A 17,687-nucleotide genomic window follows, 5' to 3' on the forward strand; every position below is an offset into this window, starting at 1 on the left:
AACAACTTGCACATCATTCTTTATTCTTTCAAGCACACATATTTATTTGTATAAATGAAATGTAATGAATCCTTATTAAAGCTTACCAACTCATGTTCCGCCATAACACAAATGCAGGACATCAGTTCTGAATGGATCTCTTCCCAAATCGTCCCTACCTAACGTTTTCGTATAGTTTTTATTCGTTGACAAATCTCGATAGATTTTCGTCTTAGTTTTTGTCATTCACCATTTTTATTTAGTCATCGTCTAGTTTTCATCTGTGAAAAAATTTCTTCGACGAAAATAACGACGGAAATTATTAGGGTGTAACAATATATCGTGCCACAATATATCGCAATACAAAACTGCAACAATACCTATCGTGGATAGTGACATTTTATGTATAGTGGATACTAGTCCCCCCCAAAATAAAAATTACTGTGTGAGAAAAAATTTTAGTGTTTAGAAAACTTTTTTTTTTTTGAGAAAAAGTTTTAGTGTAAGTACTACATTGAACTAATGTTGATTATATTGTAATAATGCAATGGGGGAATATTTGTGGGTTCTGATAATGCCAAATGTCTGATGTTACCAGTAAAAAGTGTCCAACATTATTTTAAATGTATCTAGTCAGAGAAAATGTGCAAGCATGTTCATCTACAATAACTCCGTAATTTCAGCTTCAGAATCATGAATACTGTTATTCTGGCGTCACCATTGTCCTTGGGTTATTCCAAGCCTATTCATTTAAACCTACAATGTAATATCAAATTTAGCATTTTAATCAACAGTACATTTTTTGTTAACCTTTTATCATATGTCTTGGAGCAATAATATTGTATCGTGAGTTCAGTATCGTGATATGTATCGAATCGTGACATGAGGGCATCATTACACCCTTAGAAATTATTCTTAAATAAAATTAACACTGCTTTGCATCATTTCACCAAATACCAAGTAAAAAGAAAAATGTTGTCTTAAACATCCTGACTACATCTGTTTTCTGAAAAAGATGTTGATAAACTGAAAATAAACTCTCAAACCAAATCTGGATGTCCACCTTGCCTAAGATGGCCACATTCCATCTGTAGTGCGTAAAGCTGGAAAACATCTGTGCAGAGGAGCATTCAGCAAATTCAATGGCTCAAGAGAAAAGAGGGACTGAGGGAGTTTTACCTACCTGGTTGTGAAACCAACTGGCAGAGAGGAAACAGTTTTCTCCCAAAAACCGTATAAAAAGTGTCAAGTGTCATCAGTGGCATAATTTACACTTCCAGAAAACCCCTTAGTCTGAACTTACTAATAGTTCCTTGCCAGTTCAGCTTTAGTGTCTACAAATCTGGCTTTTTGGCTGTACTATTTGGCTCATTAATATTCCTAGGCCTGTTTAAAAACGATCATAAATTCAAAGCAGACACGTAAAACCAACAGGTCCAAAGTCACTACACTGAAATCACTGGTAGAAATGGCAGCTGGGATTATTTACAAATGTAAAAAAATAAAAACGTTCAATGCTCATTATCAGCAGATAGGACCAGGTTTTCCTCAGATCAGGTGTCCTGAAAACTAGCTATTGAAATTGAAGCAGACAAAGCAGCCCTGCTCAAAACAGCAATATGGAGGAAAAGGGTTTGCCCAAGCTTGCAGATAGTTGGCCTGAGGCATTCAGTGTTCAACAACATGATGTGCATTTGTTGAGTGCTGAACCACAGATTACAGTTTAATATATCCGAATTTGATGAAAATGGATATTTTGTACCAAATATACGTCATGCAAAAGTCCCTACAAAGTATGAGGAATGGGAACAGAGCAAAATAATAGCACGGCTTCTGAGAAAATGGCTCAGGATCATTACGGTCATTGAAGGATCAGACAGAGGCTTGGCAGACCTATACCATTCTGGATGGTGGGCTTTCTAAAAAAAAAAAACTTTGCAGAAAGTACTAAACAACTTGTGCACATTGCCATCTGGCACAGCAACCTTGTCATACTGAAAACAGTGTGCCAAGTGCTATTTATTTGAGTGTAATCGGTTCTGGAACAGGCAATTAGCTCAGTACACTAAAATGATTTCAATAGCCAAGAGACCTGAAATGTAGACTAAAACTCATGGACATATGATGAAGTCTAATGAAGATGTATATTGATGATAATAATAGTAACTATTGAATTAAATGTACTGCTTGTGTGTAGTCTAAGCTTTATAAGACATCTTAGTGAGAATGTAATTAATGCTGCCTTTTGTTGTACCGAGGATCAGTCCCCTGGTTGCCAATTTTGTGCTAATAGCAACTGTTTGAAGAGTAGAAGAGGAATGAATGTGTCTGGGTTTCCTGAGAGAGAGCAACTGGCAGAATACAAAAGGATGGAGAGGAAGAGTTGACAAAGAGCGAAGGAGAGAGGAGGGAGGATGGGAAAATGAAAAGAAGTATGGGGTACTGAATTTAATAGGACGAGGAATGGGAAAAGAAAACAGACTGAGGAGGTTGGCAAGCAAATGTGATATATGGTTGCAAAATTAAATGTTGTGCAAGCATGAGAGAAAGGGAGAAAGACTTGAATCTTGTACGTCAAGGATGTGAAGTCATGATGCAGAAACAGATACCAGTTACAGGTCACAATGAAAGGTAAATGGGCAGAAAGAAACTCTGGAATTAGGAATTAGAACTGGGAGTTTCTGTTCAGCCAAACAGCTTAACAAATATGACATACTGAAATAAATTAATTGCATTTACAAGCACAGCCACCAAATCTTGACAGCTTTTTTTTCAAAAATCAGCTCATTATAAAACAACAAAAAAATACTTGAGCAGTGGGCATGAGATTTATAAAAAAAAAATTAAAAAATCTTTGTTTCTGATGTTAAAACTTAGACATGCTCACAGTGATTGCCATTAAAATGGTGAATGAGTTTAAGTACAGAGAGAAAACCAAGCCACTGGCAACAATCTGTGTTCATTGGGTTTAATGATCTTTGCCAGAAATAGTAGTAAACAAGAGTTTACATGTTTTCTGATACATAGAGCATACTCTATGTAAGTTTTTGTATGTAAATGCACTTATTGTTGGGCTTTACACTAATATCTGTGCATATGAAATGTGGCACTATGAAGCATTTCAACAACCTGTGAAGTGGAAACTAACAATGTACCTTTGGTCAAAATATTTTACACTCCAGCTGATGCAGTCAGGCAGTTAGCCATGGAAATCTGATTGTTTTGCAATTAAGTAAAACGACCGTGACTAACAAGTAAAACTGTTCAGCGAAAACTTGATTATGTACAATATACACAGTCCTGAGTCAACAGGTGTGTACAGATCTGTGATTCCAACTAGCATGATAAAGCCTGATCCAACACAGAAACAGGAACAATACATCTAGTGTTTCAGCCTTGATTAAAGCTTAATTTACTCAAGTAATACTATGTAATATGAACCCTACTATGTAACACCAAGCGACGAACAGGAACTGTAGCAGCCATTCATAGGTAACCAAATAGGTTAGCTGCGATATATAAATAGCTATACACTGAAATCAAGCTGTGCAATCCTGACTCATACATCCAGACAGGAACGTTTGATTCTATTCTTCTCTTAAATGTGTTCTGCACAACCTTCATCTGTGCAGGAAGTCCTTTAAGATGATGGATCTTTTCATCAATGCATCATGGCCTAAAAGGTTACCACGATTCTTATCAGAATCACAGGAACAGACTTCCTATTTTTCCATTAACAATGCTACTTTTTCCCTTTAAAGAAAATCTACTGCTGACCCTCAAAGTCTGAAACTCTGTAACCTTTCCAAGCTGTTGTTATGTATTGTAGAGCAGCTTTAAACCCAATTCATTGGTCATAATTTGATGGCCATAATCATTTATGTAATAACTGCTGAAGCTGAGCTGAGAAAACTACTATAATTATATATAATGTTTTATTATTTCAAATGTTTTACTCAGACAATTACACAACCATTGCAATCTCCCCATTTCGTCTATCTTCTTCTTGGTAAGGGATGAGGACTATGTGGCGGGCTCCAGCGAAACATCAGGACATCATCACAAACATTTGCATTTATGCATTTGGCAGACTGTTTAATCCAAAGCAATAAGACAATTTATCACTTCATACACTCCCTGGGATTTGAACTCATGCTAAAGCCATTCTCCACTGCTTGAGCTAAAGAAATACAACAGAAATAGCAGGATTAATTTGTCATATACATGCCTATTATTCACTTCTGTAAGTTGTTACTCTTTAAGGGTTTGTTCACTGTTTCAAATAAATTAAATTTAACTGTATTTGAGTTGTAGTCCAAGGTTGTCTAGACTAAAGAACAAATTTTCTGCAAGGTGTCTGCACTGTTTTGAAAATGTAAAGTCATAGTAAACTCATTACAACTATGTAGCTTTCTTCAAAACTTTTCTAACAAGTCTGCAACCTTCGGTTCTGAAGTCACTAACCGGACATGGTGAGTTTAGCCACTGGCCTCCACAACAAACTACTCCTCTGGGACAATTCTGGCATTTCCTGCATCTGTCCCACACAGCTACTGGAACACAGACCCTTACTAATGTACACAAAGTCTGGTATCCCTCAAACAAATAACAACGGATAAACATTCTTCATTTTTTTTTAACTCCCTTTATTTTCATGTAAGGCAACTTCAAGTTCACAAACTTCCCACAAATTTTGATCTTATCTAAGATCTTTTTTTGTAGAACTGCATATATTTCTGTAGAAGTTTATCGATTAATCTCAACCTCCTCATACTCATATTCTCTGAGTTGTCTTGTACCTTTCCCACCAGTACTTTTCCAGTTTTCCTGATTCATTAGTTACTCACATGTCATTATAGAACTACACCCAAATCAAAAAAGAGAGAAAGAAAGTAAGCCACAAATACTAGGCTACATCTTTTATTGTATTATCAATGAAAACTGTGAAGTATGAATTTGAACTGCATGAGATTTTCAGGGCAACTCTCATGAAAGTTTCATTGCAGCCAGTTAACTGTCAACTGGCACCAATACATTAACAGCCTAAACAATGGAATACAATAACTGAGTTGTTTGACTTACTATATGCAGTGGCTGCTGGAACCTTTTAGAAACATTCCACATTTGAAATTAGAATAGCATTTGATACACAGTCTGATGATTCAAGCTAACAGACACCTGCCAACCACAAAGGCTGGAATCAAAACACCAGCTTTATTGAATGGAGAGGTCCCAGTTCTAGGGTACCCAGTCAGCTGTATCTTACCTCTGGACAATGTTCCTGCTTGTAGATTAAGCCCTACCTTTTGTATTTCGTCTTAGTTTAATCTCCAATAATACACTTAAACTGGCAAAACTTCATGCTCTTTCAGGTTATGTGAGGTGACGGATAACATAACATCACACTGGATCTATGGCTGTGTTTGAACTGTTCTCATTCCTTTGTGGGAGACTTTAGGTATGAAGGCTGTTTGTTGATTTATTCTGCCCTGTGTAAGTTTTCAATTTGAGGTGATTAAAGGCTTCAGGCAGAGCCAATCTTCTGTTGTGTAAACCTAAAACACCACAATCTTTCCTATTTTTACTTCATATTACGCCACCAGCACAAAATGAATGTTCATCCTTTACCAATCTCAAGATAAAATGAAGGTCATAATTTTATCAGTACAAATAACATTAATAAATTAAATTTCTTCATATTATTTTTAGGGTAGACTAAAGCTACATTAAAAAGGCTAATATGTATCCCAACTGGTATTTGGTATTCACTGCAGTGGACTTCTTCTCTCCACTTGTTTTATGCTATAGTTAAAGCCAGAACTTCAAAACAATGTAGAGGAAACCTGCAAACAGCGTGATGTCCACTTACGGTACGTTGAGCATATATATAACAGGCTCAGTTATTAAAAGCACACACTAGATTGAGCTACAAACAACATGACCTCCTTAGGTAAAAGGCTACTGTGAGTCATTAAGGGGAGTGATACAGACCTCCCTGTAAATGCACACCTCAATCTGCACCATGTCATTCATCACCTTGGAGGAGTGTCTGTCTAATTTGGGACACAAACTGAAGGCAGCATTATTAAAAATGTAAATGTTTACACAATAGAGCATCAGTACTTAAATTGTTGGCAAGAATACACTACTGTTCAAAGGTACTTCATTAAAGTATTAATTGAATTGCTTTCATTTAATAAGATCAGCATATTAGAATGATTACTGAAGGATCATGTGACACTGAAGACTGTAGAAATCAGCTTTGCATCACAGGAATTAAGTACATTTTAAAATATATTTAAATAGAAACCGTTTTTTAATTGTAACATTTTAAATATATAACTGTTTTACAGTATTTTTAATCAAATAAATTCAGTCTCGCTGAGCATAGGAGACTTTCAAAAAAATATAAAATAAATCTTACTGACCCCAAACATTTGAACAGTAGTGTCTGTCTGTTTTCACAAAAAAAAAAAAAAAGTTAACTTCCTGTATTGGTGGACAAAGATATGAATGAAATTTGAAAACATCATTAATGCTCAGAACCTTGTCTCTATGGTCAAAGCAAATGCATTTAACATGGTGGAAAATAAATGGAAAAATCTTTCAACTAGACGGATTGGCCAAAGAAAATTACATGAAAGCACAACGAAAAGAGGCATATGTGCCAATCTCATTTGCCAAAACCTTTGGCAAAAAACAAAACTTGAAAGTTGAGCATGCAAAGGCTTGCACATGATTCTATTATTGATCTTCAAGGTTCAAGAAATAACCAAAAAAACTCTCAACTGGAAGTCATTTCAGCGTCTTCGAAAGAAAGCAGATATTTGGAGACTTCTGAGAGTATCCAGATATCCAACTGCAACAAATGTTAATTTTGCTGGACAAGTTAATAGCTCACAGCTCCGCCAGCAACCACGAGCCATCTGTGTGGGACTAAAACCCAACATACAACAAACAGCATTGTTTGAGGCTTTTGACCCAGCCTTGCAGTTTAGAGGAAATCCATTAACATTTTCCCATTGAGTTCAACAGTGGAGGAGCCAGAGAGAGAAGCCACCTACACAAGGGGGGCCATAATTTGAGGTTTAGTTAATGATCCATGAGGTGATTGAATTGTGTGTGAAACCATCTACTCACGCTTCTCAATCTGAAATGAAATCCATATTTATTTCATATACTGAAATGCAAGGTGGTACCTTTCAAGTTTATAGTAGAATGACCAGATCCTAAGATCCAGTTTGAGCAGACTTCTGTAAGGCAGCCAATGCTGACAGAGAAATACAGTTAGTGCTGGGTGGTATACCGGTTCATACCGAAAACCAGTGTATATTTTTGTTATGATATTAATTTTTAATATACCACCATACCGATCCGTGAATGAGCGCCGCCGCGAGCAAACAGACGGAGCACAATAAAATAGTACATGTATAATCTTCAATAATTCTGACTAAAATAAAAATTTTGCTTTTGTTTTTGTTTTTATTTTCATTTTTAGTTGAGCCTTTAGTCAATTTAAAAACAAAATCTTTTTGCATATAATATATTGCATAGCCTATATTACATTAACTATATTTGTTTCCATATCCTTCAATATCAACATTGTTTATAGGATATCATTGGGCAGAATATGAAATATATATATATATTTTTTTTTTTTAATTTATTTTTTTTTTTTAAATATAAAGATTTTCGAAAGTACCAAGATATATATCTTAAATGGCCATTTAAACAAAAAATACAGAGATATGAATTTTTAGCCATATCGCCCAGCCCTGAAGAATAGGTCGATTTTCTCTGGAATCGCTGAGAGAATCCTGCACTTAAAAGTTCAGTTCTCCCGTTATATAAACGTTGTATTAACGTTCTTGCTTGGCTATAAGAACATCATTCAAACGTCGTTAGAACGTTCAATTCTCCTGTTATATAAACGTTGTATTTAAACGTTATTTTCTGGTTATAAGAACGTTATTAGAATGTTAAGAAATAACAATTTTAGGTTATACTGGGCTCTATTCTATTCAACAATATTCACTAACGAAAGTAAAATAGACCATCCTAAATCAATTTATTGCAGTAATTCCTCTCTCAACCAGTAGAAAATGCTTTAAACACCTGATTGTGCATGAAAAAAACGAAAAAACGGCTTAATTTTGATGAAAAAAAAAGGGATTTTGGTCAATTTTTGGTCAAACCACCCAGCACTACATACAGTGTCTAAACATTGCTGTCTAGCATGGGAGTGACATCCTTGTAAATAAACATACCTTCAGGCTATTTCAAAGACGCTCATTCAGCATATCTGCATTACAGGAGTGTATTGTAAACAATAATTGGTGCATTCAAGCAGGTAGTTTAAGGATTAGTAAACATTTACAAAACATTTCACTCGACTGCAACACTGATAATTGACGAGGAACATCAACTAAAGTCAAAGTCGTGGCCTAATTGTTAGAGAGTCAGACAGGTAACCAGAAAGTTGCGGGTTCGATTTTCAATACCAACAGGAAAAGACTGAGGTGCCCATGAGCAAGTCACCTAACCCAAATCGCTCCCTGGGTGCTACAGCAAAAATGGCTGTCTGCTCCGGGTGTGTGTACAAGGTTTGCAGTGTGTGCGGGTGGGTGTTCTCTACTCATTACTCCTAATGTGCGCGCAGGGCACTAACTTAAATGGGTTCAATGCAGAGAATACATTCCGAGTATGGGTTACCATATTTGGCCTTCACATGTCACTTTCATTTCATTTTTCATTTCAACAACCTGGAGCTTCCAAGATCAACTTTCATCCTCAGCATACTTGGGAAAACCCCATGGGTTTTTTAAAGCAATGTTTAAAGTAAATCAATGAAGCACTTACTTGGGACAAAGTCAACACTAAAATATCTCTTAATTTACTGCTCAATAGCGTAATTACTAATTTGGTGGTTGGGTTACCACAGGAAACTAAATAACCCCACTAAGATGATGCTATAAAATTACTTTAGGAAGATCAATGTGACTTGTTTATCTAAGGATGGTTGAGATGACAAGCTTTTTTTTTTTACCTGAAAATGTCTGTTAATGCCTATATTGTTATTTTTGAACGACAAACTATTTGGACACACTTGTGATAAAATGGGCTTTTCTCAAACATGAATAGACTAATGCTGTAAGCATACAGTAGATTAAACCTTTGTTGCCATTGGATAAAACTATACACGCAACATAACATCTGATTTTAAAGGAGAACTCCGGCACAAAATGAACCTTTGGTCTAATTACACATTGTTACCTAGTCAACCGTTATCTGAGATTTGTTTTCATGATTACCGAATGTAAATAGTTTTATCTCTAAAAACAGTTTAGCCTATAATGCTAATATAACGCTAGTATATTGGGCATAGAGTAATGACAAATAAAAATCGCTTGTTATTACCACTAACAAGGCTCGAAATAGCCCCACACAAACATGGTAGCATAATAAGGGTCCCTACATTCAAACCGAAGCACTGAGAACTTTGTCAGTGTCCATACAGTTTAATAAGAAGATGTTTTATACACACAGTCAACTTCGCGAATACAGGAAGAAGCCATCTTTGAAAAATAGTCTCTACCAGTCGATCTATGAACGCCGATCCAAGTGCGCTGAACTGTGCAGAATCTCATATGGTCCGTTGTTTCCGGAAGAAACAAACACGAACCGTTTTCTACTATTCAATATGTATATGTAGCCAACTGTTCGCGCTCACCTTATCACCTTATTCACATCTCACCAGCGCACTTGGATCGGCGTTTGTAGATCGACTGGTAGAGACTATTTTTTCAAAGATGGCTTCTTCCTGTATTCGCAAAGTTGACTGTGTGTATAAAATATCTTCTTATTAAACTGTATGGACACTGACAAAGTTATCAATGGTTCTGTTTGAATGTAGGGACCCTTATTATGCTACCGTGTTAGTGTGGGGCTATTTTGAGCCTTGTTAGTGGTAATAACAAGCGATTTTTATTTGTCATTACTCTATGCCCTATATATTAGCGTTATAGGCTAAACTGTTTTTAGAGATAAAACTATTTACATTCGGCAATCATGAAAACAAATCTCAGATAACGGTCGACTAGGTAACAATGTGTAATTAGACCAAAGGTTCATTTTGCGCCGGAGTTCTCCTTTAACTATGTCAGATTGGCCTAGTTGCATGCAATACAACAATATAGTGTGAAATTAAAACAAATGGTGATGCAGATCAAGTCACATTAAAGTATGCAGAAGATATTAGATAGATTTAAAACTTCGCAGAAAACTACTACTATGCTTCTACATTATTACCATGCTACATTATGTTAGAACTGAATAATGTTTGTGTTGTGATAACTCAACAAACATGCTCAGTAGATGTTTAATTGGTGGTAACATAAGAACACTGCACCTTGAGGCTCTTAAATCATGCATAAACCTGTGCTCCAACAGCATGGAGATGGAAGCACCTGAACTCTGTTCCTACTTTATGCAGGTGAGTTCCTTAATAACATCACGGATTAACTTAATCACCATAGAAAGACGTGTGTGCATCGTTCAAAGGAAGTATGCAACGTATTAAAATATTACACATTAACAGTTGCATTTTTGCTCTCTGAAAATGTTAAAGGACAGTGAGTGAATCCCTCTTTGTCTGAATCTGAAACCACCTTCAGGATTCAAATGTCACAACTGTGGCTTTTCATCATAACCTCCTACAACATTCAATAGAAAGAATTCTGCCACGCCTGTAGAGTTTCCTATCAAAATTAGTCCAGTCTCATCCCTCAGGAGTTGTCTCTGCCTGCACAAGGCTTAGGATGACAAATTCATATTGAGCGCAATAAATCCCTGTCAATATAAGAACAATATGTTATGGCTAACAACCAAAAACATTTGTTATGAAATGCATGCTCCTTAAAAGCAGATAATCGCATTGTCGTTTATTTTATATAATTTCTTGTACTGCAGGGCACTCTAAAAATTATGAGAAAAACAATAAAAAAAAACATTTTTCACAGAATCAGTTGTTCTTACTGCATTAGTTTTCAATACATTGACCGAACATGACTCATGTAAGATCTTGGGAATCTCTACACACCCATCCACAGCAAATACACAGGTACATGCTACAAGGAAAGAAAGTACCGTTTGAAAACATTTACTTATGAAGAACTACTGAGTGGCATGTGAAAAGAGTATCAGGTATAACTCTGATCATAAGACTGATAAGAGTGTTTAATCAGGAATGAAGATTTTTCTGAGAACTGCAATTTTTCAAGTGGAACCTTCCACCAGACCAGTTAGTTTGGCTGGAGTCAGTAGATTTAGATTTTCCCCATAAGCAGCTTTATGCAATACATTTTCCTCATTTCCTTCTGCAGAAAACAAAAGAAGATGATTTTGACTCACACAATTAAATTCAATGGTGTCCAAAAGAACAGTGGACCCAATTTTTTTTTTCCTGTTATGAAAATATTCTTATTGAAACAGGAAGTCAGGATATACTTTACAGTTTAAAAGTTTGGAACCAGTAAGATTATTTTTATTCTTACTTTTAATGTATTTTTGAGAGTATTTTATGCTCATCAATTTTACTTGATTAAACTTTTAACATTTACTTAATTTAAAAATATTATTACAAATTCAAATAACTGTTTTTAATATGTAATGTATTCCTGTGATGGTAAAGCTGAATTCTTTGACGAATAGAGAGTTCAAAGGAACCGCATTTTTTTAAATAAAAATCTTTTGTAGAATTATTCGTCTTTACTGTCACTTTTGACCAATATATTTAGAAAGTATATGAACTAACAATCCCTAAACCCCAAAACTCCCATTTTGATTTAATTGGAAATTACATTTTTGATCTGTTGGGGGACCAACAAAATATAGTGTTAGCAGATATTAAGCTGACAGTCTACTAATACTCTAATGACAGTTAGTTGACATGTAGTTGAAAAGTTACTTATAGTGTAGTAGAATGTCTAAAGTGGACTATCGAAATAAAGTAAAAAAAAAAAAAAAAACATTATTTTTATCATATTGTTGTTGTGGTGTACAGCACTTTGGAAACATTGCGTTTGTTTAAATTGTGCTATATAAATAAAGTGGATTGGATTGGATAAAGTAAAAACTGCCGATGACAGAAGCTATTCCTCATTCTAGTGAGCTCAAAGTGCATCTGAACAGCTCAATAAGTCAATTATGGCAATTGTTCAGAGCACAAAAGTACATAGATAGGAGATAACTGTGGTAGAGAAATGCACATTTCCCATTTTGCTAAAAAATTCACAGGACTTGTTTCTTTGCTAATGTTTAGCATTTTCTTATGGGCCTTTTTTTTTCTTACTCAAGTTTCTTGACATGTCAAAGTGACGTGTGAAATACAAAGTCGACAAACCCTCTCCATACTCTTGGGCTGTCAGCAGACAGAACCAGGCAGTTCATGAATGGGCCTGATAGGCTTGTAAAGCCTGAAGCATCAGTGACTGTTCCTGAGCACGTTTCCACGGTGATTAAGCATGTGGAAAAACAGAATGGGTGCTGCCTGGATAATTTAGGCAGCCACTGCCGGGGCATTTGCAGGAATTAGCCTGAGCCTGCCGAAATATAGGAGAGACAATGACACTGGTGATATAACAAACGTTGCCAAGATCTGACACGGAGGAAAGACAGGGCAGGACTTTTGAACTGCCTGCCAGATAAGGAATTGATCAAGTTTGAACAAATGTATATCCAAGGAAGCTGGTACATGTACTGTAGGTTAAATTGAAATATATGTAATTACTGTCACCTTTGCAATGTGTTGTTAGTGCATTAGATTAGAAGCCAAAAGATTATGACATCAGAGAGGGGCAAATGGGAACATGCTATTAACTTGTTCTGTAAATGAATGAGCGCATATGTATTCAGTTTTTTAAAAGTGTCTCTAATCATGTGGGTGTCCACTTAAGTGCAAACCACCCTGAAAACTACTAATCTCCACAGAGGCCTGAAGTTGAGGCAGAAAATAACTGCATGACATCATAGAAAGTCACAAATAAAAGGGGCTGGTTTGGTTCTTACATCATTCAACCAAAACGGTAAACACACACAGACACACGCATGCACATAATGACGAACCAGAAAAAAACCTTTGAATAATTTTATAGGTCGATAAATACACATTTTCTAGAATACCACATCTAGGTTTTTTTTATTTTATTTTGGAGGTCCTAAAACGAACTGCTGGGAACCCTATTGTTTTCATTAGGATTAATATTATACATTTTCTGCCTGGAAATTAAATACACAGAATAACCCTTAAATAGTAGAAACATGAGATTTAGAACACTACAGGAAGAGCTACAGAGCAAAAAATGAAGAAGAAAAAATATACCACCATTTATTTCTGCCAAGGAAATTTTTCCACCACACTGGATTTCTATGGAAGAGAAAGAGTGACAAGCACTAATAAAAAATAAAACCATCTCGAGATTAATGTTATTATAATGCAAGATTAAACTTGCAGTTTTCTGGGGAAAAAACTTCATTTAGTGAGTCAACTCATTCAAATTTGAGAATAAAGTCGTTATAAATATAAACTGTCTAGGAATAAACTCATTTCGACTTTTGAGAATAAACACATTTGATCAGTCAGTGTCATGTTAATAGAAGGCATGACAGAGTTGGATCACTTGTTCAAGCTATATTTTAGTCTTTCTTTCAATAACAAAGTAACATATTATTGCAAATTATAACTGAATAATAATTAGCATACAAACTTTAAAGAGTTTAAAGAGCTATTTTAAAATGAAAAAAAAAAGTCAAATTTTCTTGAAATTTTATTGTTGTGTATTTCAAAAAACTTTCAAAAGTTTAATCTTGCATTATAATGACTTTAATCTTGAGATGGTTTTATTTTCTAATATTGCTTGGGCCTAATCCTCTTCCATAGATTTTTGAACAACAACAAAAAATACTTTTGCAAACTAGGTTTTTTTGACAGTCAGTCCTTGTATTTTGGCTGTACCAAATGTTGGATTCTTGAGTGTCAATATAATCATCATAAATAATATGTTAAACTTTGAATTCTAGGCAACACAAATGAAAAATGTAGGGCACGGCTAGGGCTGTGAAACGACTGATCGTGATTAATCGCATCCAAAATAAAGGTTTGTGTTTACATAATATATGTTTGTGTACTGTGTATAATTATTTTGTATATATAAATGCACACACATAGAAAAATGTGTTATTTATATATAAAATGTTTATATTTATATAAAATATACATTAAGTCACAGTATATACATGCAAATATTTCTTAAATACTTATGCGTGTGTGTGTGTATTTAGGCCTCACAAACACAAACTTTTATTTTGGATGCGATTAATCGTTTCGCATCGATTAATCATTTCCCTAGGCATGGCCCATTAAGGCACTTGCACACAGAGTCCGAAATTTGAGTCGGAAATTTTTGCACGTTAAAAAATAAATACGACCTCACGTTATGTCAATCACGCTTGCACACTGGCCTCCGAAACTTTGGTCCATCATAAAAAAATAAAAATTAAAAAAAAAAACGGATCCGTTTCGATTTTCTGCATTTTTCGCATCTGTAGCAAGCAGTTTGAATTGTGTTTTGACAATTCATAGCCACCAAATCACAAATAAGAAAAAACGCCAACGAAAACTTCGGAGTCAGTGTACAAGGGCCTTTATACTAAAACAGCCTGCAGGAATGACATCGTAGGCTGAAATCCAGAAATAAGTTAGCATTTTAGCACTTCAGGTTTCATTGTCTTTAAATCAATAGGATTTTTGAACGGGTTTTTGGTAAAAGAGCTCTGGTAAAAAGTTTAAAATATTTCCACACTCTACAACATAAAATACAGTACCCTGTGAGTTTTTAAAGCTTTTACTTTTCTTGAAAAAGGAAGTTGAACATTAAATGTTATCAGCCGAACAGGCAAACTCATCTTCTCACTATAGTCCGCTTTCACAACCTCACTGTGTTTGAAATCACACCCTTGCAAACAACTATAACTTTCAAGGAAATTCGTTTTAAATATAGACGTCGTATCATTGGTGAAATTTAAGTCATGCGACTGTATTGTAGTTCATTTACACTTAACTTTTTACTTCTGCCAATTATTCATAAAAGTTGTGTTCATTTGTGAAGATTATCATGATGAAAAAACTTTCATTTGTGAAGTCACAGAGCTTATTTTCCAGAATAAATCAAAATCAAATGGAAAAATCCTATTGGGTTTGTGTCGAGGGTAATGCTAACATCTGGGTTGGCCTACAAAAATACGTCATTACTGCAGCACTATTTCTAAACCAAATATGTATCTTCAATGAACTTTAGTATGTAGAAACTTGGTTGTGCTGGGCCAGTTGGTGGTTCTATAAAAATGACAAACTATGACTGATATGTTGATGTGAACTGAAATTGTTTTGACCAACATCCAATGAGAATTGCAATACTATTTCAAAAGCATGCAAACTTTCATCTCGTTTGTACAGAGGGTGGCGCTATAACAGTGAAAACAATGCAGCTTTATTACATGATAAACTGATGTAAATTATGCATTCATTGGTCTTAACAACATATGTCAAATACAAATGTTAAAATTTTGTAAGGTCATAGTTTAAAGAGTTGGGGGGTTTTTTCTAACTTAATAATTTGTGCTTGCCTTGCAGCAATAAGCCTATCACAACTGAGCTGATATGCATAAAGGTAAACATTAGTATGAGAACACTAAGACGGAGAAAAAGCAATGAGAAGTATCATAGCACTTCCAGAGCAACAAAACCAGCGTGTTTGCGCTTAACTTTCTGTTCAAATTTGTGCAAAAAACAAAAAACAAAAACACCTTTAGTGACCTAAATCTTCAGCAATGGGATAGGCTTGAGGGAAATGGCCTGGTAGATTTAGCTTGTCACAAAAAGTACTCTGTAAACAAGTACCTCCATTCTTTTTTTTTCTACTAGTCATTTTTGTTTCAACTTTCTTTGCACAGTAAACTTAGACTAAGTGCATTCAAACGTACCTTATTCTAAACGTACGCTAAACATAACAAATTCTGAAAACATTCAAAAGCAACTGCGCAATATTAATTCCAAAGCACCAGTGCACGTCGTTGTGTCTCAAAATCAGCTGCCTAGCTAGACAACATTTAGATTTTTGCTTATGATAAAACTGCTTCTGGCGTTTTTTGACGCCCAAAAAATGCAGTCTAGACATGCAGCTCGCTTAGATTTGAGCCACAACAAGTAAGTGATGTTTATTGTATTACCAGTTGGTAGATGCTCGCGGGTTGAGGATGTCTTCTTTAGCGGTCAGCAGAGACAGGCTGTACGTGTCCAAGTTTATCGCTCTCATCCTAATGCTGGAGTGTTTCTATGTAGGCTACTCCACAAGACCAGTGCACTTCAAATCTCGCTCAATCTCCCAAGTAGCTTAAACACGCACGGTTCCCTTATCCAAAGTTGCATTCAGGGACGTGAGTTTTGCATGCGATGTGTAACTTCTGTAAGTGGAGAGCTGTTTGAGGTGGAGGCGAACACTGCTGATGTGCTGCATCAGTCCTGCTGGAAAACTTCATGAAGAGGAATCTCTCCAAGAGCTCCACCTCCTGCTCCGTGAGGTGAAAAACACAATGCTGTTGCACAATTTCACTTTATCTTGGTTGTTGGTAACATGATTAAGGTCTAGGCCTACACACCGTGGTATGCACGGTCACATTAAATTAATTTGGAGATAACATAATTTAATCCAGTTTTAATGTTCTTAACTGTTTAAACACGTGGGCGCATATCAAAATGGGTTTATGGACATTCTTGCTGAGTTAGATCATGAGATGTCCAGATGCCTTTGAAAGTTCTATACTACCTTGGATTTTAATTAATCATATTTTTTCAGAGGTTTTTGAACTTTTTTTGAGGCCAGTGACTTTAAATATGATGATATTTGTCCTTTTTCATACACAGACATAGCCTATACGGTTAGAAAGTATAATGTTATGTTCATGTTTGCATGATGTTAAAGACACGTCATTTGCAAAATTAAATAATTGGTATTTATATCCAACAACACTGAACCTAAATCAAAACAATTATATATTATCGTTTTTACATTAATCTGACAATATAAGCTACTGTTACATTACCATATTGTGTTTTTTTTATTGACGACCCTATAACAGTGAGAAAATAAAACAAGTCTGACTGCAAAGTGAAGCGTACACTGACAGACATTGTCAGCTTAATTAATATCAATATAAAAGAACAAATTAACGCTGATTTTTTTTTCTCAATCTTTTTTTGTATAGATCCCAGAAAAGCAGCTGAGATGAGGATTGGCAAAATTAAATTTGAAAACCCCTGTTACTGAAGCTTGATGCTTTACTTGACTTGAGTTTTTGTTTTTCAGGATTCCACAAAATGCTAAATTATTCAAAATGTTTAGATCTTTCCTCTTATTCTGTGCCTAATGTTTGAAGCCCGTCCGTGAATAAGTGTGAGTTTGGTTGGAAGTCCGCTGGTCCTGTGTAGGCACGCTATTGAGCTGCCAGTCTCTTTTTGTGGAGGCTTCCTGTGAGCAGTCTTTGGGCCGCTTGGCAGCCAGCTGAGAAGCCGTTTACAGTGCATTGATCTCTGGGGGGACCCTTGCCCCAGCAGGGCTGATTTCATGGGAACTCAACTTGATAGTCTCCATTTA

The 17,687-nt window shown here is 35.5% G+C and overlaps 1 protein-coding gene across 2 annotated transcripts in view; it reads right to left on the reverse strand.

Moving 5' to 3' along the window:
• Window positions 1–16,565, reverse strand: part of LOC120461688 (uncharacterized) — a 39,774-nt gene extending 23,209 nt beyond the window's left edge. For both annotated transcript variants that reach the window (XM_089130163.1, XM_039649926.2), the window contains exon 1: window positions 16,264–16,565. In XM_089130163.1, the coding sequence (XP_088986289.1) occupies window positions 16,264–16,349 (86 nt within the window). In that variant the 5' untranslated portion in view covers window positions 16,350–16,565. The remainder of the gene's footprint in view (window positions 1–16,263) is intronic.
• Between the last annotated feature and the right edge of the window lie 1,122 nt (window positions 16,566–17,687).

The sequence above is a fragment of the Pimephales promelas genome, chromosome 4 (genome assembly GCF_988280905.1).
Source record: "Pimephales promelas chromosome 4, fPimPro1.hap1.1, whole genome shotgun sequence".
In the NCBI taxonomy this organism is placed as follows: Eukaryota; Metazoa; Chordata; class Actinopteri; order Cypriniformes; family Leuciscidae; genus Pimephales; species Pimephales promelas.